Raw genomic sequence first — 27,622 nt, forward strand, 5'->3', positions numbered from 1 at the left:
GAAACACCATCAGAACACAGTTAAAGGCATTTGGGCTTTATACGTCCCACGAATGCCTGAGAGCAAGGAAGAAACCAAAATGATACCAAACCTTATCTCAGGCAATGCTCTCCTCACCCTTTAGAAGCCCATCAGCTGCGCTAGGGGAGGGCCACCTGCAACCATTTTGGAAGATTTACGCCAACCTGCTCATGATAACGATCCACATTTTCCCCGTTCCAAACAGCGTATTCTACCTTGATAAAGGTAAAGGGACCCCTGACCATTAGGTCCAGTCGCGGATGACTCTGGGGTTGCGGCACTCATCTCGCTTTACTGGCCCAGGGAGCTTCCGGGTCATGTGGCCAGCATGACTAAGCCTCTTCTGGCAAACCAGAGCAGCGCATGGAAACACTGTTTACCTTCCCACCAGAGCAGTACCTATTTATCTACTTGCACCTTGTGCTTTTGAACTGCTAGGTTGGCAGGAGCAGGGACCGAGCAACGGCAGCTCACCCCGTTGCAGGGATTCGAACCGCCGACCTTCTGATCGGCAGGCCCTAGGCTCTGTCCCTATTCTACCTTGACACACAAGGCAATTGTTCTGTGGCAGGAAATTACTAGAGAGGTCTCTCATAGGGACGTGTTTCTAGTTATAACAAAGTTGAGAGGATGCGCAAATCAAGAAAGGCCTTGCAGTTCAGCTTGCAGAAATTTGCTAGTGGTTCAGTTCTATTTGACAGAACGCAAGTCAAATGAAATTCCCATTTCATAATGTCAATCCTGCCCCAATTTTTTTTTTTGTTTACATTTGTAGCAGGCCCCTCCAAAGAAGTCCCTAACTGATAGCTTAAGGCCTATTGTGAGTACTTACAGAATAAACTGATTTCCTAGCATCTAGCCCAATTGGGTGGGTGGGGATCATTTGAAAGAGCTAGAAATTTGTCTGTATTTCCCCATGATAGCTTTTTACAAGAACTGCTACCATTCCAAGGGTATTATGCAGTTGTAATGGGAGGGGAATTGACCTAATTATAGCAGTATGTTCCCCGTGGAACAACTTGTTCTAAGGTAGGCACTATTCTAAACAAAGCTTAAATAAATGGCATGGATTTCTGCCAAACAGGTAGCAACAACAGGAAACATACAACACATTTCTGGGATTTTAAAAATAAAACATAAAACCAACTACACAATACCAACTTTGATCTTTATTTTATTCAAAGAAAAATGATTTTTCTTCCAGATTTTGTGAAAGAAATGAACAAGAACAGTAAACTATTACAAGTAAAGGAGAAATAATAACCTTTGATTCTGCATATGCTTGCTTATCAGTGAGACAAATGTATGACTTGAAGCAAACTTTTCATATAAAATGTGAAGTTCAGCTTACCCTACGAATTAGGTACTTTTAAATATCCAGCCTATCTTTTATCAATTAGCCTTCAAAAGTTAGCAATCATATTACAGTCTGGAACAATTAGTTGTTTAGACGGTCCTGTTTATTGTAGCAGTGGAAAAAAAGGACTCCTAATGATCCCATAAAGTTGCTTTTAATTAAGTGTGAAATTGAGGATCCTGAAAGTAAGGTTTTATCCTTCTTCTCTGTCTCATTGTTATAGGTGATTGCAGTCAAAGACTGAATTTGGCAACCCCAATAATCTTTAGGAAGTACCTCACTGAGCACATGTTGAAATATGGGAAACTAAACAAGTTTCACAGCCTGGGACCCTCAACCCAAAATATATTTAGCTATCATCATTTGAAAGTTTGGTACCAAAGTACCTGAGTTGGAAGTGTTAAACATCTACATATATGTGCACAGATGGGTTCTCTGGCAATAAACAGAAATCCCAAGCAGAAAAGAATTGAGCTCCAACTCCTGTGCTCAGTACAGTGAAATTTAGCTACAATTGGCAATACTGCTAATGTACTTTGTTCAAGAAATCTTTTGCACCAAAATTCAGAATAAAGGTTTAACCTACCCACACACACACACACAAAAAAAAAGTCTTAACACTTTTAATAGTGAACACAAGAGGCAAATTTGGACAAAAGAAATGAAAGGGGGGTAATAAAACAAGGAAGGTTAGAAGTACATTAAAACATCGCTGGAGAGGAAGAGGGAACCTTTATTTTAAATGTTGGAGGAAGCAGGGATTTCTCAACTCTCATAAAGAACATTTGTTTTTCAACATGATTGTGGGTGCTGGGGTGGGGAGCTGGTTCTATCCAGAGATCCGCAGTAATTGCATATAAAATCTGCCTGAAAGCTCTCTTGCTGCAACTCTGATAGCACAGCATGAGAATCATGACATTACTGCCACAAATATGGAGTTTCACCTCTCTGGATCCGCCATCTACTGCACTTATTTTGGAAGTGTACCAGTATTTCTATTATCCCTGCAGGTTTTATTTTGCTCCCACATTTGTCTTGGTGGCAAGTGACCTGAAACATTCAAGGTTCTCTCTGCAGACTTGAGTACAAAGATATCACCAGACAAGATTTTGCTCCCATAGCCTTTTCCCAACTAAATGACACATAGCATAGGGGAACGTTTACTGTAAAGACAGCGAAATCTGGAAAGCCATTACGGCCAGGGTGGGTCTTGGAACTGGTGGCAGTGCTTCGGGGAAGCAAGTTTTTCACGCATAATAACTCTGCCCCAACTTCCCAGGGATTCCTCTTAAAACCTGGATTCTGACATTTAATACAATTTCTCAGGAAGCGGTGATAAAATATTTATCACACAAACGTTTCCTTAGCAGCTTCCCTCCCCGTTTTAAAAACGTTGCTCATTTAATTTTTATGGCCAATATACAAAGAGAAGCTTTTGCATGCCCACTAGGACTCCTGAGCCAGCTGTCCTCCATTTTCATCTCACAGCACTCACTCCAAGGCCTCCAAAAGCTGCTGCCAGCGGAAAGACCTGCAGTCTCATGATACATTGCCTGATCTTCTGTGACTCAGGTCCAGAGATGAAGGGCCTGGCAGAACTGGCATTGGGTTGGGGTTGGGAAAGGGAATGGCACCTGGGAAGGGAAGGGAAGTGTCTGGTGGACGAGCCAGGTGGACCTGTGACAGGCGTGGGATGGGGAGAGCGATGTCATAAGCCAAGAAGAAAACAGCTGGCAAACCTCAGGAAGTGCGTAAAACTTTCACATCTCGAAACCTGAAACCTGGCAGTCCTCATCAGAACTTGAACTGAAAACTGGACTCACCTTTAGAACTGAAAATAGGTATATCCAAGAGAAAATGGTTAGCCAGCATGTCTTTGGATTCTGACCGATCTATTCAAATTGTTGAGTTTGCTCTACTCCATGTGCCTAGGCTGGAGAATAATAAGTTAAACACATACACATAAAATCCACTTAATGGATAAAATGAATCCATAACCAAAATGTCATGGTCACCCCAACTTTCATGTACATCAAGTATACATAGAGATATTTTAACAGACATGGGGGAGGCATATACACATGTAAGAACCGTAGATGTTTTTAAACATTGAACAGCTTTCCCAAGACTTACACTCTAAGCCCTTTACCTTACAAAAAATAAGATGTTAATCTTCATTCTGTTTTTAAAGAAAAAATATATCGTTACTGGAAAAATTTCCTTAAATATAGCCATTTTCTTTTTTAAAAAAATTGCTCTGGTTGAAGACCCTATTTACAAAGGAAAGTCATGCAAATATTCAAAGGTTTTAGAAGTTAGATAAACTCTGCCCTGTGCATCTTGCTTGAGGTTGTGAGGAAAAATGAGTGTCGTAGAAGAGCACAACTTACAAATATGTGGAACTCTTTAGTAATAGTCAAAAACAAAAAGTTAATAAAATGTTATGAACAAACAGAACTATGTATACCTGTATTCATACACCATTTTGTTTTAAAAAAAACCAAAACCCAAATTGGCACACTAGGTAGAAAGGACACTCTTATCAATACAACTAGGCTAACTTGAAATTTGTAAGTGATAACCGTAAAATTTGGTTTAACACATAAACTTGACTTTGAAAAAGAAACCTTTGCATTATAAGCTTTTTTTATTTATAAAGTAACTTTGTTATAAAAATTATCAGTGAAAGAACTTCTGTTTTAAAAATTACTTTTCTGTTAGTCAGAATTATCAAATGACTGAGGCACTAATACTGAACCGGGTGCTGTACTTCACATGGAAACAATGTCCTAACAGCCAGGGGTGTCAAAGACAGCGTCAACATTCAGTCTCATGTCAATTCCCGCTTGCAAAGTCTCTTCCCAGAAAACAGACTTTTCAACAAAAACAAATCCAGGTGGGTCATATGTAGAGAAGGGAAGCTAATCTAAAAAAATGTTTTGCATAACCACAATAGCCTAAGAGCAGCATTCAATGCCGTGTGAGGCTTTGACTTCCTTTCCTCCTCCCAAGCAACACTCACATACACACACACACACCCCTGCTCTGGAATATCCACCAACCTTCTGGGACAAATTTCTGCAGCACACCTAAGCAGATCTGGGGGGAATCTGTTTCATGAATTCTGTCTGTCCCACAGGTGGAAGGACACTACTGGATTTAACTCTCTATCTCCGGGGATATGCACTTTTAAAAAAAAGCTTTTAAATGAAATAAAAGCCAAACAAAAATCCCTGTCCATTATTTTCTTAGGTTTCTTCCTCAACCATTATCTGTAGATCTGTTTTGACTTAAAATGCCAAGTAGCATCTTTCAGAACTTTTGTCTGCCGCAGCTTTATTTCCATTCATTCCCAATATTTTCACAACTATGCTGTGGGGTGACAGAGAAGCCAGGCAGAAGAAATCTATTCCATTCTAAAATCCCTGTGTAGTTTTAATTTCAACGAGGGGACAGAAATATTGCTGGTGTGCAGCATTCTGGATGAACGGTTCTGTGCGGCCCTGGGAAGCCGTAGATTAATCTGCTTTCAAAGGGGTGGAGGTGGGGGGGGGGGGACAGCACGAACGAGTGCACATCAGCAGAGATAAAACCAACACAATTGGGGGGGGGGGTTAGAGAGTAATTTCGCAAACCTTCTACTTAGTCTTATACTTCTTCCCATAATTTAGTGTAATCCCGTGCATGCTTACTCAGAAGCAAGTCCCGTTGTGTTCGGTGGTAATTACCCCGAGGAAAGTGCGCTTAGTCCAGGACAGCAAAATTCTATATGCATACTTACCTGAGAATAAACCCCACTGAAAACAACGGGAATTTACTTTGGAGTAGGCAGGTCCTACTGTGACAGTCTCACTGATTTTTTTTTTCTGTGTTATATGGCTTGTCACAGATGACACTGAAATACAATTCCGTTTAATTTTTTGATCCTAGCTCTTGGGCTTGGATCCAAAGACCACACATTACAAGGTGAAGGCACTTCTGCTAACGTCGTGAGGCTGTCCTGTCCAATTTCCCAGCTGCAGTTTCCCCCCAAACTGACTCCAGATGTTAGGGATCCTCCAGAGCAGCAGGGTGCCTGTGTAGAGCTGTGTAGACAAGGAAGGGGGGAGGACTGGTGAACCTCGCACACACATGCAGGGGTTGTCTTCTGCTCAAGGGACGCAAGCCATTGTGGAGTAACGTTTTGGTGGGTTTCTTGTCAGCTAGGTATGAAAAGCTGAGTCTTATGTACAAGGCAAATGTATTCACTTCCGAAACTTAGTGCACTACATTCCCTTCAGGTAGAATAACGTACAACTCAAGTTCAATATTTCTCTGCTGTGGCAAAGATGCAAGGGAGCCTATTAAACAGGACCTTTTAGTGCTTTCAAACAAACAAATACACATTATTATTATTTTTGTAACTTTTACATAATAGAACAGTGCAATGTGCAGCATGCCACCAGAGCAGCAACGTGAACAGTTTGTACGCTTGTTGTCGGACCTTGAACTTGTTCAGTTTCTAGCTCTGGCGCAGCAAAAGGTTTCTGAAAAGCCCTCCCACTTTCCACCTCTTCGGCCTGTTCTTGAGTGCCTCTTAGTAGGGAAAATCAACATCCATGTCGGTGTGGTTTGGGAAACACTTCACAGTGCAAAGCAGATTCTTGCCTCCAGTAACTTCCTTGATTTTTTTACTTTGGATGAAGCCCTTGAGTGGTTCCCTGCCTCTCTTCAGAAATGTCCACGCCCACAATAGCTGCGTCATTCAAAAGTGTCCCCTTGGGTTCGCTTGCCGCCTTTAACTTTTTAGCATCAAGCTTTTCTTTCTTAAGGTGCTTTGCTACAGTAGCTTTCTTTGTTTGATGCCTGGAAATGGACAAGCCAGAGGATTTTGCAGCACAATAAATCTTTCTCATCCTCCCCTCCCTTGCCTGAGTTGTCGTCCTGGGTGGCTGTTTCCGGATCCCTCTCCGAATGAGGCAACGCCTTACAATAGCTAGTCCTGCAGCTTTTTTTGAAAACCCTGGCTCTCGACTACTGTCCTTTCTCCTCTGCCTATTGAAGGGAGTTAACCTAAAGTCACCGTCCCGCTGGGATCGGTGGGAGTTCAGTGGTGAAAGAACTAGGTGCTTATAGGATTTCTCTGAACTGCTACATACCAGACACTCAGACTTCTCTGGGGAAACAGAAGAGTCGTCCGTCTTATGACTTGAATTCTTATCTTTCTCCTTAACTGGATCCGGCGTGAGAGGTGTTGACGAACCATTGAAATCTGGCGAATTGAAGGACTTTGGTGCTATGCATTCATACTGCGTATCGGCTCGCTTCTTCCCGTTTGCATCAAGGCTGAGACTCCTGAATAGCTGCCGGACATGCGAAGCCTTCTTTGCCTTTCCCCCAGCGACACTCCTGGGAGGAGTTTTTAAAACTCGGTTCGTCAGTGGGTCATAATACTTAATAGACGTCTGTTTGTATTTGTACCTTATGGAGTCCTTACTATCTGTGGAGTTGTAGCATCTTCTCCTTTTGGGAATGTCTTCAGTGTTGCTCCTAGACAATTTCATCTCTGGACAGGAAAGAACATAGACCGTGGTTTGGGGCTGCAAAGGGTTCAGAATTTTGGTGTAAGACTCAGGAAGCCTGAGGGCACAGAGTCTAGTTTTCATGGTGGGTGTCTTCTCATTCTCTGACCATACAAAGTAACCTTTCGGATCTGGCTGCTCTTGGTCCCTTCTAATGGTTTTGTGTTTCACTATGGGATAGTTCAGCAAGCTAGTTTGTGTGCCGTGGCTAACCTTGACTACTTGGCATCTTGAGGCAAGGCGCCAAGTCCTTTTTTGAGGCTTCTTTACTGTTTCTGGAATGTGTTGTGTTTCTGAGGCAGCAGGAGAGTTGCTGAAGTCAGAGCCAAATTCCGGAATGCCTTTATCCGACACAGCCTCCAATTCCTCCGCTGCAATTGCACTGATTTTCCTTTCTTCTTCTTCTTCTTCCTCCTTCTTCTTCCTTGTTGTTGCACCATTAGCCAAGGACTTGGAATTAAAGTGGCAGCGGAAGCGACCTTCCCTGAAATCCCGCACAAGGGCTTCAATTTTCATATCATCTTCGTACATGATCTGGGACCACGTCTTTCCTACAAAGGAAGGAGGCACATGGGGCAAAGCTGGAAGAACTGGTTCTTGATGATGAATGGACACATCTGCTTCTGGTTCTGCTTCTGCTTCTGTTGTTTGCTGCACAGAGTTATTTTGAAGAATGGAACTGAGCTGGGAGCAATACGTCTCATCTTGTAAATTTACTTGAACCTCTTTGAGCAATTCTAGATTTTTAACAGCTGCCTTAGGCAGGTGTGCTCCTGACTGAGCATTTGCATCACAATCAAAGCTTACATCTGATCCATGAACACTGCTGTGGTCCAGAAGCGACAGGATATTTACACACGGGTCCGTCTCTTCGTCTCTGAGAGGCAACTCTTTGGGAGAAGTTTCACAGCACTGTCTCAGAATGACTTCGCCAATGATTTCATCTGCAGAAGTTTCCGCGCTTCTGCTCAGCTGGTTTTCTTTCCCCCCTGAAAACTGGGGAACTGCTTGAAAACTCAGCGAGTTACCGGTACCCACAGGGTTGCTGGTGTCCCTGAGACAGAAGTCGGCGATCTGAGTTTCATCCTGAGCCTGTAAGCCACCTTGTTTTAAAAAAACCTGACCTGAGATTAAAGAGTTGCTTTGATTACACACAGGACTCTCTTGTGAATGTGAAACAGTTCTTGGGGGAGACTGCAAAACGGGGCTCAAATTTGGCATCGGTAATCCATCTTGTGAATGTGAAACAGTTCTTGGAGGAGACTGCAAAACGGGGCTCAAATTTGGCATCAGTAATCCATCTTGATCGCATATGCTCTGCTTGGTTTGCTCACACCTGTTCTGTGAAGCCAAATCTGGTATTACTGAATGCCTCACATTTTTTGCAAGCGTTGGAGGGGGTGGTGAGTGGCTAATGGATGATGGGCAGGGTATGGGGTTCACTGCTGCAAGTGGGGTTTTATGGCTACTACTTTCAGTCAGAGTTCCATCTGCTGCAACATGATTTCTTGTACTGCAAGAGATGTCTATAGTTTGCTGCGAAGTTCCTTGGCTGCGCACTTTCCCCCTTTCTTCTAGCGTATGGAGAAGTGTGACTGGCCCAGGAGCCTCTTTCGGTTCCTCGTGTGATCTCTGGGAAGTCAAGCAGCCTGACTCCGCAGTGAATGCACTGTCGGTGCTCGGTTCTTCTCCCTTGCTAACGGCACTTTCCTTCTCCAGCACTTCCACCGGCAAAAGAGGCTCATTCTTGGGAAGAAGTTGGGAGCTGCTGATGGGTATGTCGTCGTGAGTTGGTCTGGGGAAGGGAGAAGAAAACTCACGTAAATGTTGTAAATACACTTAACACAAAACTGGGGTTTGCAGCTATGGGATTAAGAGCCCCAAGAGTTAATAAAACAAGAACTACTCTTATAGTAGTCATCTCCAGGCTTGACTACTGTAATTCGCTCTACGCGGGGCTGCCCTTGAAGCTGTCCCAGAAACTCCAGCGGGTGCAGAATGCAGCAGCGAGGCTCCTCACAGGGTCTCTGCAATGGGAGCATATTCACCCAGTGCTTTTCAAGCTGCACTGGCTCCCGGTGGAGTACAGGGTCAGATTTAAGGTGCTGGCTTTGACCTTTAAAGCCCTTCACGGCCTAGGACCCTCGTACCTACGGGACCGCCTCTCCCGGTATGCCCCACGGAGAGCCTCAAGGTCCATAAATAGCAACACCCTAGTGGTCCCGGGCCCTAAGGAAGTTAGATTGGCTTCAACCAGAGCCAGGGCCTTTTCAACTCTGGCTCCGGCCTGGTGGAACGCTCTGCCTCATGAGACCAGGGCCCTGCAGGATCTGATTTCTTTCCGCAGAGTTGTTCCGCCTGGCCTTTGGCTTGGAGCCAATTTGATTCCCTCCCTCCCTCTCTTTCTTTTCCTTTCTCCTCCTGCGATGAGGCTACATTTTAATATTTTAATGTTTCAATATTTTAATGTTGTATTTTAATTTTGTTTTTAAGTTGTATTCATTCAACTTGATTTTATTATTGCTTGTTAGCCGCCCTGAGCCCGGCCTTGGCTGGGGAGGGCGGGGTATAAATAAAAATTATTATTAAAATTATTATTATTATCAGTACAATCAGAACTTCAGCTGCAAGTCAAATTGGGCCACCAACAAAAACACTCCTTAATAACTGCCCCATAACTTACAGGTTTGAACTCTGAATTTCATGGACGGTAATGTTTTATTTAAAGCCCATTAATGTTACTGTACTGTTAATGGTCAGGAGTACCTTTACCTTTTAATGTTACTGTATAATGGTGAGGGAAGGGAGGGAAGCACTGAGATTCTGCTGCATAGGAAAAACTGCAGCACTGTTCCCAGAACTACTACTAGTGCCAAGACTCTCTGCCACAATGATTAACACTCTTCTGAGCTACTGGAGCGCTGGGGAAGGATATGTTGGGACAATAAAAATAAAAGAAAGAATATGAGCCTTTGTTATAGCAGACACTCTTTGAGGCATGAAAGCTTAATGTAATAATGCAGCTAATGGCTGCCTATGAGCACCAGAGCACAGAAGCAATGCATACACATCTTTACATTGTAGAATTAGAAATGCTACTTTGATAGGTTTTAATTTGAAGAAAGACAGGTTTTTTAAAGTGTATCAACAAGAATATAAATAAGCTATACCCAGTATCAGTTTATACAAAGACATGAACTGCATTAGACACATAAGACAGCACGAATTTCTATTCTGAATAATCTGATAAAAACATGAATATTCCTGTATTGTGTGTATCTTATTGTACAGCCACTGGCTAGGATCCTAATTCTCTTATTCCATGAACAGAAGGAGCTTCTGTTTACATAAGGAAAATTAGGATTCAAGCCACTGTGTCTGTAAAACCTGCATAAACTTAACCCACAGCTGTGTAGATGAATTCTTCTCACCCCTTGTCCTTACCCTTTCTGTAAACTAAACCGAAGTGTTCTCGTCATTGCAGCCAATATTCGCAATGATATGGGCTAATTTTTTAATGAGATTCTCAACTGGGTACACAGGTCCATGGTTGCATTCAAATGTCAAAAGATCTGAGAGGGGAAATCCTACTTAAACAAAGGGTCGATATTTTCCTTCATACCAAAGAGTTTACCTGAATAAAGGCCACATGTTTCTGACCATGGACGCAGGCAGTTAACCATGTGTTGCTTTGCACTAATGGTTGAGCAAAGGCTCGTCTTTGCACTAATTATGCTCTCGTGTGCATTTTATATGTCTGAGTTTATATTCAGATTGCCCTGAAAGAAGCTTTTACCTTGTCCCCATATTGTTCTAATACTAGCTAGAATCAAGATAGCCTTGCAAGATGCTGAAATTCAATTAAAATCAACACAGCAAAGGGGAGATGTGTTAAAAATTCAAACGCCTCTCAAGCAGAAAAATGAACAAAGGCAAAACAAAAGGCATTCCTACGAGTGTGTGGGAGCATTCATAGCAGCCACTAACCATCTAAGTGGAATGAAAGGTTTAGATGCATGGCAGCTGCTCAGAATTGCATTCTGGCAGAAAAGCTGGTTTTGTCCTGGACTTTTTGACGCTTTGTATCTTTTAATTTCAAGTCTTTGATAAACCATATCAGTGAATGAAATACTAGCTTCTCAACAGACACCAAAGAACATTCCTTATGTTCTGGTAGCATCCTGCAGTCTAAGAACTGATGCGCTGTCTTTTCAGAAAGGAAATAGCAGCAGCATGAAACAGCAGTCTTCAGAAATATCCTCCCTGCCATCAATACAGCACATAACATAAAAGTATGATGGATGAAACACCAAGGAATAAAACCTTCTACGCTAACTTTTATAAATAATATATCAGGTACCAGAGCAAAATACTATTTTAGTCTGCACTCATTAGAACGACCTATTCCCTGGCTCGTGGCTGCCACATGTGAGTGATGTGATTATAGCTAACCCAGAATAGTCAGGTGTTTATTTCACTCCAGGAGTTTATTATTAAGAAGTTCCAATGGTGACCTCACAGCTGATGCCCAGATGGGATTTTGCTCTTGACATACTTTGAAAATCAAACAGAAAGAAGGAAAATGAAAGTACCGGATCCCAGGGCTGGGTCCATCACTGCAGCTCTGCTGGGGCAAGAGACTTCATTGTGCACAATGGAAATTCCTCTTCCTTTCCAGCCCCCTGCATGCTGCCCCCCCCCTTCCTGCCCCCTGCATGCTGCATCCTGCCCCCTCAGAACAAGCTCTGGTGGGGTTGGAAGACCCTCACTGGATATAGCCTGCTGTTTTCAATACAGCATCCCTCAAAAAGATGGGGTAGCTTTGTTTGGGCTCATAGCTGTCAACTTACAGATTTGAAAATAAGGGAACAGCAGCCTCTAAAATAAGGGATCAGCAGCCAAAATAAGGGATTTTACTGTTGTAAAGTTACATACACTGGTAGGATTGACAGGTGCTGTCAATCTGGCATAAGGCGGTTGCGGCGCTGCCGTGGCTGCTGAAGCGCCGCCCTTCTACATCCCTCCCCATCCCCTCCTCTTCCTCCTCCCTCAGGCACCGCCTCAGCTGCCACCACCACTGCTGCCTCTGGGCTTACGGGCGGCGTGGGCAAGAGTCTCTCTCCCTCCCCCCCCCTCAGGCGGGGAAGGGCCGATGGAACTCCTCGCGCCAGGACGACGGCACCAGCGTGCGCCCTCTCTCGTGGCGGACCCCGAGCCGCTGCTTCCCTCCCGAGCCGGGCGAGCATGAAACCCGGGAAATTTAAGGAACATCATCAATAAGGGACAGCAGCGGGACACAGCGCTGGGATAAGGGAGTTTCCCGCCAAATAAGGGACGGTTGACAGCTATGTTTGGGCTCCGCTTCAGGGCCTGCACAACTGCTGCCCTACTGTGCTAAACGCAGCCCACGAGGCACATTTTGTGCCAGCTGCTTGACGGGGAATCCGGATAGGACTCAGCAGAGAACACTGGGTTTGGGGCTCAGGATCCCCACTCAGGCCCCAGGCAGAAAAGATACTCCTTGGGGGGGAGGACAGATACAAATAAGATAGTGAGATCTACGCATTTCCTTCACTCTTCTGGATGTCTGTTGCAGCTCCATTTATACTGGTGAAATTACACGAACAAACGGGGATGAGTTGCAGTGAACCTCAGGTTTGTGCAGTTCCCCCACCCAGTGAAGTAAATGCCTCCATAATTATGGTTCCAAGCTGATTTGTTTCAAACAAATCACGGGTAACATGAAAAAAATGTGGTTAAGGAAAAGCAGATGCCAGCGCTTCCAAACTCCTCCTCCTTAACCACACAGAAGGAGGAGATGGGAGACCCATGCTCACCGCATCTTGTTCCAGCTTGTATTACACTGAACTATGGTTTAGTGTGATGCCAAACTGCAGCCATTGTGCACTTCCCTCACACACCCATAATTAATTTTTGCATTCTCATCAATTCATCAAAAATGGCAGAACCTAGTCCACAGCAGACAGAATAAATTTTCACAATTCAGTTTTCCAAAACAGAATCAGGATTAATATTCGGTCCCTCATCACTTCTCACAGCAAAATTATACCTACATTATACCTTTGCTGGCCTTGATCTGGACATTCAACCCTCTCTGCCAAGATATTCCTTCCAGGTATCATTTGAAATAACACCATCCAGAGAAATTGAAAGACCCCGGAAAATAAATGCAGGGATCTGGAGCCAAATTTGCACACAACATCTCTTTGAGTAGAATTCAATCTCATGCTATTACAATCATTCTGTCTGTGCAAGCATTGCACCCTACCAGACAGAATGCCCCCCATGCTGTTCTAAAGGGTTCTTCTGAGTCCGACTCCCCCTAAGTCAAATTGGGGGGTAGGGTGGAGGGAGGAGAGGGGAAAGCCCTTTTGCACAAATGCTTCCGTGGATGTGGTTTGTTGCATGACTTGTATCATGCAACGATTGCACAACCATAGAATCGTGCTGATTTATTCTACCAATTAAATTTAAAAGCTCTGTAATTAGTGCAGATATATGAACAATCCATTAAGCTAAATACATGTTTTGTATGAAGCGAGGGTCTCCAGGTAAAGTTCCTTCTCCAGAGGGCCAAACCTGCTGCAAATTCAATAATTTAAGAAGTTTAACACACTACCTTGCATATATATTATAAAAGTTAGACAAGCCAAAAACAAAAACAAAAAAAACCACACTGGGTATTTTACCTGTTATCATGGTATCTATAGGGATGGTGCCGCAAAACATCTTGCAGGAAACGCTCCATCAGGCTAGCTGTGCCTGTACGATTCCTGCAGTAAGTGGCAAAGTGCCTGTGCTGGGTACTGTACACGTGCTGAACGAGGGAAGAAGACGATGCTTTATATTAATCAGCTATCAAAGCTTAACAACTGTTTTCATTACAATACACAAGATCAAAGGTAACTCCCAAAAAGATGAACAGAAAAAGATGCCAGCTGAACACGTGTGATAAAGATGCCACAGAGATACCCACCTCTCCTTTCCCCCTCCCAACCAAACACTAGGACATGGGTTGGCAAACTAAGGCCCGCAGGCCAGATCAGACCCAACTGCCTTCTGGATCCGGCCCACGGACGGTCCGGGAATCGCAGTGTGGATCTCCCTCTTCCTCACACGGCGGTGGCGCCTCCTCCTGGCTTCTCCCCGCCCTGCCTAGAGGAGGAAGGGGGCTGGGCTTTGTTGGTGCCATTAGCAGCAGCCGCCATTTTAAGCAGCCGCTCTCTGGAGCTCTTTCGCAGGCCGCTCATCATCCCTCCACCGCCGCTACCAGCCCCTGCCACTTGCAAGACACAGGTAAGCAGCCACCGGGGCTCGTGATGCTCTTGCATCATTTTTTCTTTTTCAAAATATAGTCCGCCCCCCCCCCCAAGGTCTGAGGGACAGTGGACCGGCCCCCTGCTGAAAAGGTTTGCTGACCCCTGCACTAGAAGCAAAGACACCTGGGTGGGAGAGGCAGTTGCAGCAGAGGATGGGGGCAGGGGTCCCAGCAAAAGAAAGAAACTGCACATAATGGGGGAAACAAGGGTGAGGTGTGGAAGTGGCCAAAATTAAGGAGTAAGAAATGGTAATAGAAAGACAGTTGAATGGGTACTGGAGAAGCAGCAGGAGGAGGTTCTGCATCTCTGCCCTTTAGGCCAATGGAATTTCCCTCCTAAGGTTTAAGGAAGTTTTTCCACTTCTCAGATGTATTTAATCTCTCCAACCCCAGCTTCCAAGGCACAGGTTTTCCTTGCCTAAATGTTCTACTAGCCACTTGAGCATCTTCTTCCATGGTATCTTGTACAGTGGAATGCAACTTCTCTCAACAGCTCAAGCCCAGCCCAAGAATTGTAATGATAGCAGGGAGAAATACAGTGGTACCTCGGGTTACATACGCTTCAGGTTACAGACTCCACTAACCCAGAAATAATACCTCAGGTTAAGAACTTTGCTTCAGGATGAGAACAGAAATCATGCGGTGGCGGCGCGGCAGCAGTGGGAGTCCCCATTAGCTAAAATGGTGCTTCAGGTTAAGAACAGTTTCAGGTTAAGAACGGACTTCTGGAACGAGTTAAGTACGTAACCAGAGGTACCACTGTAGGTGATAGCACTAAGGAAGATGAGGAAAAGTGGGACTTGCCAGACAGAGGGGCTGTTCTCTACACCTAATGCACATATTGAACTCTACTCGTTTTCACAAACACGCTTTTCTTAAGTTGTAGTGAATGTTGGAGTGAGCCACCGTTTACAGATCTATTACCTAAAAAATTTTTTTAGTGCAAACACCTTCAAGTTGAAGATTAAAAATGAAACTGGCTGTGTCAAACAATGTTCCCATCCTTTATTTTTAAACTTTTAGATCCAATCGAGTAAAACTAACAGCTGATCAAGCGCTTTGACAGATAATGGAAAACTAAAGTTCCCATAATGGCAGTTGGAGTTAAGTCCTTACCTGTTCAAGATTACTGTAGTGTACATGGCAACAGTTGCAATAACCTTGCCTGTTCTGTATGACAGGTACTCCAGGCCCAGCCAGCTCTGGTACTTGCATGCTTAAAATGAAAAATAGAAATTTTCATATAACCAGCTGTTTTCAGAGGGAGAGAGAAGTTAGACTCCTACCCTGATGAGGGCTGCTATTAAAACAACATTCATGTTACTTTTTCCACACTCAGTCAAAATTAACCACACGTAAGTAAAATTCAGTATGGCCTCACCTCTACGTATATAAAATTTTCTGACCCAAGAAATATTCATCCCTATATTAGATGAGTGAAAAAGTAATGGTTCAGAATCATTACACTTTTGAAATGGTTAAAAGATGTTATTGCATTGAACAAGCATTCCTAAACCTCATTTCGACCATGGGGAAGGTAGAAAGCACTTAGCATTTTTTACTAACGACTCTGTAGAACATACACATTTTTCAGATTGTTATGAACTAGTAACATATTGAGACGCATTACAGCTACACTACATTATTCATATACAGCACTTGTTAGGGATTTCAGAGACCCAAAGAGATGGGCTCTTAAAATTAATTCACAAAAATCATTTATCAATGCTGATCAACATCACAGGCCATTAAGACGCTTCCAGCTAAGAAGATTGTTAATGAAAGTAGCTTAAGCTAATTCTGCATTATTTCCTAGGATAGAAGTGTCAAGAAAGTAGATTTGAGTCAGAACTGTAACAAATGCAGAACAGCGAAATTTCAGTCAGGGAGCGGGGAAGCTCCCAAGCAGTGCAATCAAGTCAACCAGATTGGGAGAAAGGCTTCAAGAACAATTCACTGTTGACTGCATACAATCATCCATTTTTTTGCAGACTGCAAAAGCAGTCATGGAATATGCAAAAACAGTCATGGAATATGCATGCAAACAAAAATAATTCTATCAAATACCGTATTTTTCGCTCTATAAGACGCACATTTTCCCCTCCAAAAATTAAGGGGAAATGTGTGTGTGTGTCTTATGGAGCGAATGCAGGCTCCTTGGCTTCAGCGATAGCAACGTGAAGCCTCCGAAGCGCAGTAGGAGCGCTCCCGCTGTGCTCCGGAGGCTTTGGGTTGCCTTCAGTGAAGCCTGGAGAGCGAGAGGAGTCAGTGCGCACCAACCCCTCTCGCTCTCCAGGCTTCAAAGATAGCCGCCTGAGTTCCCGCTGCGCTCCGGAGGCTTCGGGTTCCTTTCGCTGAAGGGTAGTCGCCCCTTCAGCTAAGCGGGAGGAGAAATGGAAGGGGCTCCATTTCTCCTGCCGCTTCGCTGAAGGGGCGCTGCGCAGAGAGGGGGAGATTTTTTTCCCTTGATCTCCCCCTCTAAAACAATGTGCGTCCTATGGTTGGGTGCGTCCTATAGAGCGAAAAATACGATAATTCCCCCCCCCCATTCTGCTCCCTATTCCCACTGCTATATTTTAAACAGCGCCGTCTCCTTCAGCCTCCCCATACTCCAAATGCATTACCATAAAATACAGGCAGAACCTGCAACAAAATGTTGTAGTGTGGAGTGCTCCTGTACAGTATTCCAACAAGGCAGCCAGCCATACCTTCTTCCATGACACTCCATCCCATTCCCCTCTCCCACCCAGTTTTCTGCTTTTATCCCCCCCCCCAACAGTCAGTCACCATTCCATGGCCTCTGAGCATCCAGGTCAAATGGGGCTGTTTCAAGGAGGCCCCACCTGCACATACTTTGGGTTGCTTTCAGTGTAGCGCTAAGGAAAAAGTTCCATCAGTGCAATTTTCTCCTCCCCCCACACCCACTAAATCTGATCTGGAGGTTCCCTTGAATGTACGTAATGGAGCAGTTTAGGGGATGCTGTAAGGAACCCAAGGGGGCAGGGAGTCCCACTGCGCTAGTGCAAATATTTAATTACAGTGGTACCTCTGGATATGAACGGGATCCGTTCTGGAGCCCTGTTCACATCCTGAAGTAAACGTAAGATGCTTCTTCGCGTATCACCGCTTCCGCGCATGCACATGATGTCATTTTGAGCGTCTGCGCATGCGGCGAAACCCGGAAGTAACACGCTCCGTTACTTCTGGGTCGCCGTGGAGCGCAAACCGAAAATATTCATCCCGAAGCTACTTCAACCCGAGGTATGACTGTGCAGGTCATACCTCAGGTTAAATAAGCTTCAGGTTGAGCGTTTTCAGGTTACGCTCCGCGGCGACCCGGAAGTAACGGAACGCGTTACTTCCGGATTTTGCTGCTCGCGCACACGCAGACGCTCAAAATGGCGTCATGCGCATGCGCGGCGAATCGCAACCCACGCACACCCCGTTTGCGTTCGCTTCAGGATGCGAAAGGGGCTCCGGAACGGATCCCGTTCGCATCCAGAGGTACCACCGTACTTTAGGGTTTTTTTATCAGATGCTAGATAAGAAATCTGAGCATTAACTCAATAGAACAGAGTATAAGAAGAGCCTGATGGATCAGGCCAATGACCCATCTAGACCAGCATCCTAAAAGTAGTCGACTGTATGTTGGTGGGTGACATTGACCACAAATGGGAAGTTATAGTTAATGTATAAAACAGGCATAGGCAGACTCGGCCCTCCAGATGTTTTGGGACTACAACTCCCACCATCCCTAGCTAACGGGACCAGTGGTCAGGGATGATGGGAGTTGTAGTCCCAAAACATCTGGAGGGCCGAGTTTACCTATGCCTGGTATAAAGTATAAAGAATAAAGCTTCAATGTAATTCCACGTTAATCTTACTCACCTGCTACCTCTCTCCTGTTGTAAGGAGCCTTCATTTCCTCTTCTTTCTATATCTGTAAGAAGGAGGGTGGGAAAAAGATAATCTATAGAAAGAGAAATCGGCCAACAGATATCGATCCTCCCCAAGTTTCATTAACTGTCAATGCAGTAAAGATACATTTCAAGCAGATGCTAATGATTTGATTATGTGGGTTTCCCCCATTAAATAAGAGTCTTACCTTGTGCTGAAGCAGCAGAGGCTTCATTGGCTTGTTTATTTCGATCAAACATCTGTAAAATAAAATCGATGCAGAGAAAAGCTGAGCACGCACAAAGGCACTTCCAAGATGTTTGCTCAGTAAAACATTGCCATATCAAGAACACTGCTGCAGATTAACTTTAAAATTGCCTCCCACGTTATTTTAAAAAATTAAAATAAATGGCATTTTTAAGTTAGAAAATGAGCTTACTTTCTTCCTCACTCTATTTTTTGTTAAGACTCTTAAGACCTTTGCTGCCATGAGATATTACTGCTTTCATAAGGATTAGATCTTGGAAGGCGAGGAAAGCAAACGAAAAACCAATACGCCATGCACACATCCAAATAAGGTATTTATAGGCTTAACTAAATTACAAACTGAGACATGAGTTGAGGGAATAGCCTGTCAAAGATGGTTATGGGATCACTATAGGACTGAATCTATCACTGGTTCTTATTTTAAAATGGCAGCAAATCCTGTTAAAAGGCACTAAGATTGTCTCTAGTGGGAATGGCCAAAAATCCCACTAGACTATCCCCAAATCAGTACTGGGCCTAGACTATCCTAGAGTCTAGATAGAAGGTAATACCAAATTTCAGTTATACAAGGATGACTTGAAGTATTCCAATCTTTCTGTGATAAACGTAACTAAAATCACTATGCACTTTTGAATATTTACCCTCCTTGCTGTCCTTCACATCCACTTGAAGAGCAGGAGTCAAACACTATCTCTCACGTAAAAAGTTATTTGCTGAGTAGGATTCGTCTTTCATTGTTATTGACAGCCTGTAAAAAAACCCAACAACAAAATCAAGCTGAAGATCGTTCATAAAGTTATAAAGCTTTTGAGAAATCGCTACCTTCCCTGTTGTCGTCAGCAGGATAAAGAGAATCAAGATTAAGTTGCAACAAGGAGCATCAAAACGAAACATTCGGATACAATGCGACTTTTATAATGTAAAAACTGCAATGACTTTGCAAGAACAGTTCAACAGGAAAAATCCCAGTGGAAGAGAGTGCGGGGTGGGAGTTAGGAAGTGAGGAATGTAAACATAAACTCGTTTTGTCTGGTTGAATGAGAAATGCAAAATGGAATCTGACCCGGAAGGACTGTGGCTGGACTTACGGATTTGATCTACCAAAATTAAGAGAAAGCCAAGCAGTTTTACAGAGAAGAATGTTGGGGATGACTGGAATGTAAGGACTTGCTGTGGTTTGGGGTGGAATGTCGGGGGCAGTGATGCTAAGTTAGAAAGTAATCAGGAAGTTTCCCAACATGCTAACAACCGTTGAGAGGGAGGTTCCAAAGAGGATGCAATAACTGCAACTAGATCCCTGCACCCGCAGGAATGGAACGAAGGGGGAGAAAAAAGAGTTTTGATTAAAGATGGCTTTTAAAAGTAAAATTATATGAAAACAGTAAAGTAAAAGATCAAGACAAGCAACTTTTTTAAGAGTGCAGTTATTTTTTGGAGGTTTAAGCAACGGAAGAAAGATTATAATAATGATTATCAGGTTGTGTAATAGAGAAGATCTCTTTGCAGGAAAGGGCGGGCAACACCATGGAATGACAGGTGGGAATTCAACCTCAAAGGATAAATATATTAAATTGGAAATTAATTTGTATTTTTTAAAATGGTTAATCTGAGATTTGTTAAATTTGTTAATTATTTTTTTTTAAGACTTAATAAAAATTTATTGGCAAAAAAATGAAGGAGCACATCATGCATTCTGTAAGGGAAAACACAACTTTAAAACTAAATGAATTTGAAAGCATCAACTTTTAACTTCGCAAAATCAAAACAATTGTTACACATACCAAAGACTGGATTTATTGATATATATTCTGTATTCCAGAATTAATGTAACAGTCTACCATCTTGCCACTTGAACCACTGAAGTTTTTTTTAATGGGTCAAAGTCAAAGCAGTTTAAGTGCTAACAGTATCTCAGAAAAATAAGATAAATACCATCATTTTTACTGTACAGCAAACAGAGGTTACAGAGTAATGAGCCCAACTGGAAAGGAAGGTTTTGATCTATAAAGCCTTAAATGGCTCACGACTGCAACCCCTCAAGGACCACCTATTCTCATATGAACCAAATTGAACCCTGTGATCATCATCTGAGGCCCTTCTTTGTGTGCCTTCTCCATGAGAGGTCTGGAGGGAGGCAACATGAGAACGGGCCTTCTCTGCAGTGGCCCCATGTTTGTGGAATGCTCTCCCCAAGGAGACTCGCCTGGCACCACCATCATTATATATCTTTAGGCGCCAGGCAAAAACTTTCCTCTAGAACCAGGTATTTGACCTTTAAGTATCTGTGGCCTTTTAGAAGCGGCTGGAATGCTTTTAATGTATTTATTTTCCCTCTTGGTTTTCATGTATCACTGTGGGGGTGGGGGTTGTCTGGCTGGCTGTTTGGGTTGCCCTTGGCAATATAACGCAACTAACAAATTACCGTATTTTTTGCTCTATAAGTCTCACTTTTTCCCTCTTAAAAAGTAAGGGGAGATGTGTGTGCGTATTATGGAGTGAATGCAGGCTGTGCAGCTATCCCAGAAGCCAGAACAGCAAGAGGGATCGCTGCTTTCACTGCGCAGCGATCCCTCTTGTTGTTCTGGCTTCTGAGATTCAGAGTATTTTTTTGTTTTGTTTTCCTCCTCCAAAAGCTAAATGCGTCTTATGGTCCGGTGTGTCTTATAGAGCGAAAAATACGGTGATTAATTAATTGAATCCGGGTCCCTTTTGACAACCATCAGATCATCAGTCTTCTCTTTTAGTTCTCTAAAGCATATTCAATGCTCAGTGTTGCTATGGACGTAGTCAGATTCCACAATTCTAAGAGTCTTCATCCCTCTCATCTTGTATATTTTTTTGCATACGCTGTGAAGAACCATAAACATAGACTGCATGGTGTCTACCATCTGGGCTCTACCTATCAATCCTGTGCAAATATCTTAAGGCTTCAATCCTACGCACACTCCCTTGGAAAGTAATCCCCACTGAATTCAGCAAGGCCCACTTCCAAGTAAATATTAATAGGCTTGGGCTGCAAATGAGACAAGTATCGTTAATTGCATGGTCTCATGTGGTCAATAAAAAACAAACCCAAAAAACCTGATGATGCTAGAGCACGAGGCACCCTTCCAGCTAAGTTCCAGCTCATATTGAATGTGAGATAAATCACACCACAGGTATTATGGGGTACAAAATATTGGCAGACAAGAAACACAAACACTCGCCAAAACATGGCAAATTTATTCATGTTTATATCAAATTGTAATTAATTGGATGAGGTTCAGTTTACACTCCCACAAAAAAAGGGAAAAAGTCATCAGTTAAGCTATAGAAAAAAGAATGACTCAATTAGACTATTATTTGACTTCTTTATTAGTCTCATTGCCTGTATCATTCTTTGTATGAGCAATACAGTGGTACCTCGGGTTAAGTACTTAATTCGTTCCGGAGGTCCGTTCTTAACCTGAAACTGTTCTTAACCTGAAGCACCACTTTAGCTCATGGGGCCTCCTGCTGCTGCCATGCCGCCGGAGCACGATTTCTGTTCTCATCCTGAAGCAAAGTTCTTAACCTTGAAGCACTATTTCTGGGTTAGCCGAGTCTGTAACCTGAAGCGTATGTAACCTGAAGCGTATGTAATCCGAGTTACCACTGTACAAAAATTCTGGAGCAACTTTCCAGACAGTTACTCCTTCAACAATAAACTGCCCTGTGAACTTAATTCAAAAAGCTATAAACTGTTGCTCAAACGGTCAAACCAATCACTTCTGCTCTCAGCCAGTGTCAGAAACTCAGATATACAAGCTAAGCACCAAAAGGCTCCTTAAAACCAGGGTTACAGTCACCAAAGCAATGCCTAGTTGCCATTTTTGGAGCAGATGCCTCAAAAGTGGTATTTTTCAATACAATGTTTTAGTTTTTGAAATTCATTCTCCTTGTCAATACAGTCAAACCTCTTCTTATGTCCACCTCGGCTCGCATCCATTTCGCCCAACGTCTGCGGCAAACCCAGAAGTAACCGGCGGGTTTGCATGCGCAGGAGCGGCGATCGCCGTTCGTGCATGCGCAGAAGCGGGCAATAGCTGCCCACGCACAATGGCGCCTCTCCCAGCAACCTGTTTTGACTTCCAGACAGGCCTCCGGAATGGATTGTGGTCGTGAGTAGAGGTTCCACTGTATAATGGATAGAATTCTACAGGATGTGTTGCTAGTGCGTGCACACAGTCAAGATCCAAGGATCCCCAGGCATGCACCTCCAGATGGTGGAGATGTCGCCCTGGCATCTTCATTTGGTTGCAAGTGGCTGAAAGCCAGGTGCAAAATGTGCCCGGTGAATTTCAAACACAGCTCTCAGCATGTATAAAATTGGAAAGCGGGGGATGAACATTACAAGCAAAAGGGACCTACCTCCCCAAGCTATTATCTGAACTCCCGCCTCCAGATTCTGAAACCGAGTTCACCGGAAAGAAATATGCCTAGAAGGGGAGAATAGTGGGGGCAAGTCACAGGAGCACGGACAGTTCAGCTCCTCTTACCCATATCCCCCTTTTGCTTTCAAAAACAATCCCTACTCCTGCCCCATTATTGGGGCAGCCTTGAATTTAAGCAAACAGGCCTGCTACAGTCGCTCATTGTTCCTTACCCACTGCCAGCAACATAATCTGGTTTCACGGTATAAAGATGATAGCTGCCAAAAAGCATATTGGTGGTATTCCTATATCACTCAAATCAGGCAAGTGCTTCCGCAACACCAGTCCCACCATGAGGTTTGATAACAGTTGAAAACACAGACATCTTAATAGAGTAGGTCAGAGTGTTGCTTTCACAAAATACATATTGGATGCCTACATCCAATGCAGCAGCTGGACATTTTTTTCCAGGGAACAAGAGGTTTCAGACAGGAGTAATAATAATAATAATATTTTATTTATACCCCACCCTCCCCAGCCGAAGCCGGGCTCTGAGCGGCTAACAACAGTAAAAATAACACAGTTTACATAAAATCATAATCAATTAACTGGAATTCATTCTAAAATCAGTTCAGAGTAAAATTAATGGCAACCATTGGGCTAGAGTTCTATGAGGATTACTGAAGGAGGGGGTCAGACTGTGCTTCAGCCGAAGGCCTGGTGGAACAGCTCTGTCTTGCAGGCCCTGCGGAAAGATGTCAAGTCCCGCAGGGCCCTAGTCTCTTGTGACAGAGCGTTCCCCCAGATCGGGGCGACGGCCAAAAAAGCCCTGGCTCTGGTTGAGGCCAGCCTAACCTCCCTGTGGCCCGGGATCTCCAAGATGTTTTTATTTGAAGACCGTAAGGTCCTCCGTGGGACATACTGTACCAGGAGAGGCGGTACCGTAGGTACGAGGGTCCTAGGCCATATAAGGCTTTAAAGGTCAAAACCAACACCTTAAACCTGACCCTGTACTCCACCGGGAGCGAGTGCAGCTGGTATAGCATTGGGTGAATGTGATCTTGCAGCGAGGACCCCGTAAGGAGCCTCGCCGCAGCATTCTGCACCCACTGGAGTTTCTGGATCAGTCTCAAGGGCAGCCCCACGTAGAGTGAGTTACAATAATCAAGTCTGGAGGTGACCACCGCGTGGACCACAGTGGCTAGGTCAGGGCAAGAGAGGTAAGGAGCCAACTGCTTAGCTTGGCGGAGATGAAAAAATGCCGCCTTTGTTGTAGCTGCAATCTGTGCCTCCATGGAAAGGGAGGTGTCGAAGATTACACCCAAACACCTAACGGACGGTGCTGGCACTAATTGCGCCCCCGCAAGAGATGGGAGTTGCCCCCGCCCCAATCCCATATCGTCCCGACCCAGCCAAAGGACCTCTGTCTTCGAAGGATTTAACTTCAACCGGCTCCTACATAACCATCCCGCCACAGCTTCCAAACATCTGATCAGTGTGTCTGGGGCCAAGTCAGGATGGCCGTCCATCAACAGATAGAGTTGGGTGTCATCAGCATACTGATGGCAGCCCAAACCAAAACTCCGGACCAGCTGGGCGAGGGGGCGCATAAAGATGTTGAAAAGCATCGGGGAGAGTATCACACCCTGCAGCACTCCACACACCAAGGAGTGGCACGACGACAGTTCCCTCCCAAGCGCCACCCTCTGTTCCCGACCAGAACAGACCCATACAACTTGTTGACTCTCTACGCCAAATGCATCTCAGTAGTATCCATATTGTAATCTTTCCTTCCAACTCTTCCCTCCAATATCAATCTCGGATGGTCAAGTGCCTGACAGCTAGAAAGTCAAAATGGGACATCTGACATAAAGGATAGTTCCTACATATCCAGGGGGCTCCTCAGATGTGTGTTAGTATATTATTTTGTAAATCAAAAGGGGGGGGATGGTTTTTAAAACCCACAGAGAAGGACCTTACAAAATACAGTATTAAGGGCTTCAGTTTGTCTGCTTTTTTTAATAAGGAAAATGGTGGAGAAAGAGGATCAGCTTCTGTGTTCTCAAAGGTGGGATTAAGATGGGGAAGATTTAGTGCCATGAGATTAAAAAAAACCCCTCACCAGGTTTCATGAAAAAACACTTCCCATTGTGCTTTTACCAGAAACTGCCCCTCCCCAAGTAGCAGTATAGCTTTCTGCTCGTATGGCTTGGGGCTCACAGCCAGCAGCTGAGCCTGGAATCTGCAACATGGCATACAGTGGTCATGCCTATCCCAATTTAAGGGGGGGGGGCGGAATCAGGGGCATCCTTTTTTATTTCAGGTGGTGCCCTTGACTGTTTCTCAATTTTCCTTATGTCTGAAAAGAATGGGAGCCCCTGACTTAACTGTATGCTCTTAGACAGGCAGGGAAGTAAAAAAGATATTCAAAGATTACTTCTAAAAACTGGAGACACGTTGAAACATTTTGTTGCAGAATCCCCACCTGTATAATACAGTATATTTTTGAGTTGCCTTCTTTTTCTGCACTAGAATATGCAACACAGAGACTCTTTGCCACTGAACAAAACCTGTGAAAGATATTTCATAAAAACAAAAAAATATCTTTTTCTAGCACCAGCTTGAGGCACATCTATCTTCACTATCCTCATGCCCATATTAGTCTCTTATGTTAAAAGCTGTGTCAACTTCTACACAAACTTCACCAACTGAACAACGAAAAAGAACAGCTAGTTTGGGCAAACTATGGTGACAGATAGAGATACCGTGTCTGGGTGCTTCACACAAGCCACACATAGCTGTTTCTCCACACACAGCACACAGTCCCACAGGCTTCCTTTCCTTTGGAGGGTTGTGCATAACATTTGCAACACATTAATGCACAAGGGAGAATGCGGTATTGTTTTCTTTAGGCCTCCCAGGGCACTCAGCCTGTGTGTCCCACTTCACCCTGAAGGCTGGAGCTCAGTAACAGAATGACCCTACCACGGAAAGACAGACAGACAGAATAATCCTCCAGTGGAAGGAAGGAATGATCCTGCAGTGCAGTAGTTCCCAACTGGTGGCAGAGGCAGGGGGTCCGTATCACAAACTGTCAACTGTCCGGGGCATCCCATTTTGGGCCCCGTTCTCTCACACAGAAGCACAGCCATGCATCATGGTTTTGTGCTGTGACATGCTGGAGGGTATGGTGGCATCTTTCACATAACAAAAACTACCACAGATATCACAACATTTTCAAAATATCCATACTTGGCTTTTGAAAAACAGAGGGTCTGCAGTACTTAGCTAACTGGGAACCACTGTTCCAGTGGAAGGATAGAACGATCTTCTAGTGAAAGGAAGAAAGGAAAAGAATGATCCTCCAGTGAAATGATAGAAGGAACTCCAATGGAAAGAAGAAAAGATCCTTCAGTTGAAGGAAGGATAGAATGAGCTACAGAAGGAAAGGAGCAGCTTCCATTGTAAGGAAGGAAGGAAATAACGAACAATTTTCCAGTGGAAGGATAGAAGGATCTTCCAGTGGAAATACAGTGGTACCTCTGGTTATGTACTTAATTCGTTCCGGAGGTCCGTTCTTAACCTGAAACTGTTCTTAACCTGAAGCACCACTTTAGCTAATAGGGCCTCCTGCTGCCGCTGCACCGTCGCTGCACGATTTCTGTTCTCATCCTGAAGCAAAGTTCTTAACCCGAGGTAATATTTCTGGGTTAGCGGAGTCTGTAACCTGAAGCATATGTAACCTGAAGTGTATGTAACCCGAGGTACCACTGTACTCCAGGGGAAGTTAAGAATGATCCTCCAGTAGAATTAAGCCTAGGGAAGGAAGACCATAGTTCCTTCAAGATGGACACAAGCCAGTCAGGGCCAAGGCTGGTTAGCCCGATTGCTTTATGTGCTCTCTCTCTCTCTATATATATATATATCATTTTATTTTGAGATGGGTGGCGGGGTGTACATGGCCACGTGAGCCTCCCCCTCCACTCGCGGCCTGAAGCACGGCAGCTTCGCCACTTCTGGGTCGGATCCGGGCCCGTCGCGCAAAAGCCTCGCGCGGCTTCTCCTTCCTCCTCCTCCGCAGCAGCGGCGGGACCCCTCCTCAGAGGCGAGGCGCACCCAAACGGGGTCCCGCGACTCCCGCGCAGCTGTTAACGAAGACGACCGGCGGTTTTCCCCACCCACCCCACCTCGTCTCTTGAAAGAACCGCGAAGGGGGGAATTTTTGAGGAATAAAAGATAAAAAGAGCAAACGGGGTTTGAGGGGGGGGGGTTCGGTTGAAGGCGCGCTCCGGAAGCAGCCAGGAGGCCCCGCCTCCCCCTGCGCGCGCGCGCGCACGGGGATTAAAACCGCGGCCTGCGCGTAATCTGCGCGCCCTTCCTTCCATGCCGCCTTCGGCTCCCTCCCCTTCCCCGCCGCCTCATCTTGCCCACCTTCTTTCCGGGGTTCCTTCCTCGCCTCCGTCGCGACTTTGCTTTTTTTCCTCCCCCTCCCCCACTCCGCTAAGAACTGGGTCAAAGGGCGCGGCCGCCGCTTCCTCTTCCGGGTTACCACAGAAAGAGAGGGAGGGGGGGCCCTGGCTAGGGTGTTTCCTAGAGAGGCCTTGGGCGGAGGCTGAGGGAAGCGTGAAGGGAGGGAAACGCGTTCCACGTCCCCGGCTGGTTAATGGGGCGGCCGGGAGCGCGCATTGCAGAGTCGGCCGGGGCCGGCGCAACGGTGGGGGGTGGGAGTGCGCGTGCGCGCCAGCTCCCTCCGTCAGACCAGGATGACGACGTCGGTGACGTCCGCGAC

General features: G+C 44.8%; 1 protein-coding gene across 1 annotated transcript; it reads right to left on the reverse strand.

Moving 5' to 3' along the window:
- Nucleotides 1–1,170: 1,170 nt before the first annotated feature.
- On the reverse strand, nucleotides 1,171–27,622 carry ZDBF2 (zinc finger DBF-type containing 2). The gene is made up of 7 exons (XM_083627825.1): nucleotides 27,265–27,622; nucleotides 19,084–19,190; nucleotides 18,384–18,435; nucleotides 18,167–18,218; nucleotides 15,395–15,494; nucleotides 13,650–13,777; nucleotides 1,171–8,734 (listed from the first exon to the last, which is right to left on the reverse strand). The coding sequence occupies exons 3-7, from the start codon at nucleotides 18,433–18,435 to the stop codon at nucleotides 6,049–6,051; spliced, it is 3,018 nt and encodes a 1,005-aa protein (XP_083483951.1). The 5' UTR covers nucleotides 19,084–19,190; nucleotides 27,265–27,622; the 3' UTR covers nucleotides 1,171–6,048.

The sequence above is a fragment of the Podarcis filfolensis genome (genome assembly GCF_964270895.1).
Source record: "Podarcis filfolensis genome assembly, chromosome: 1".
NCBI lineage: Eukaryota > Metazoa > Chordata > Lepidosauria > Squamata > Lacertidae > Podarcis > Podarcis filfolensis.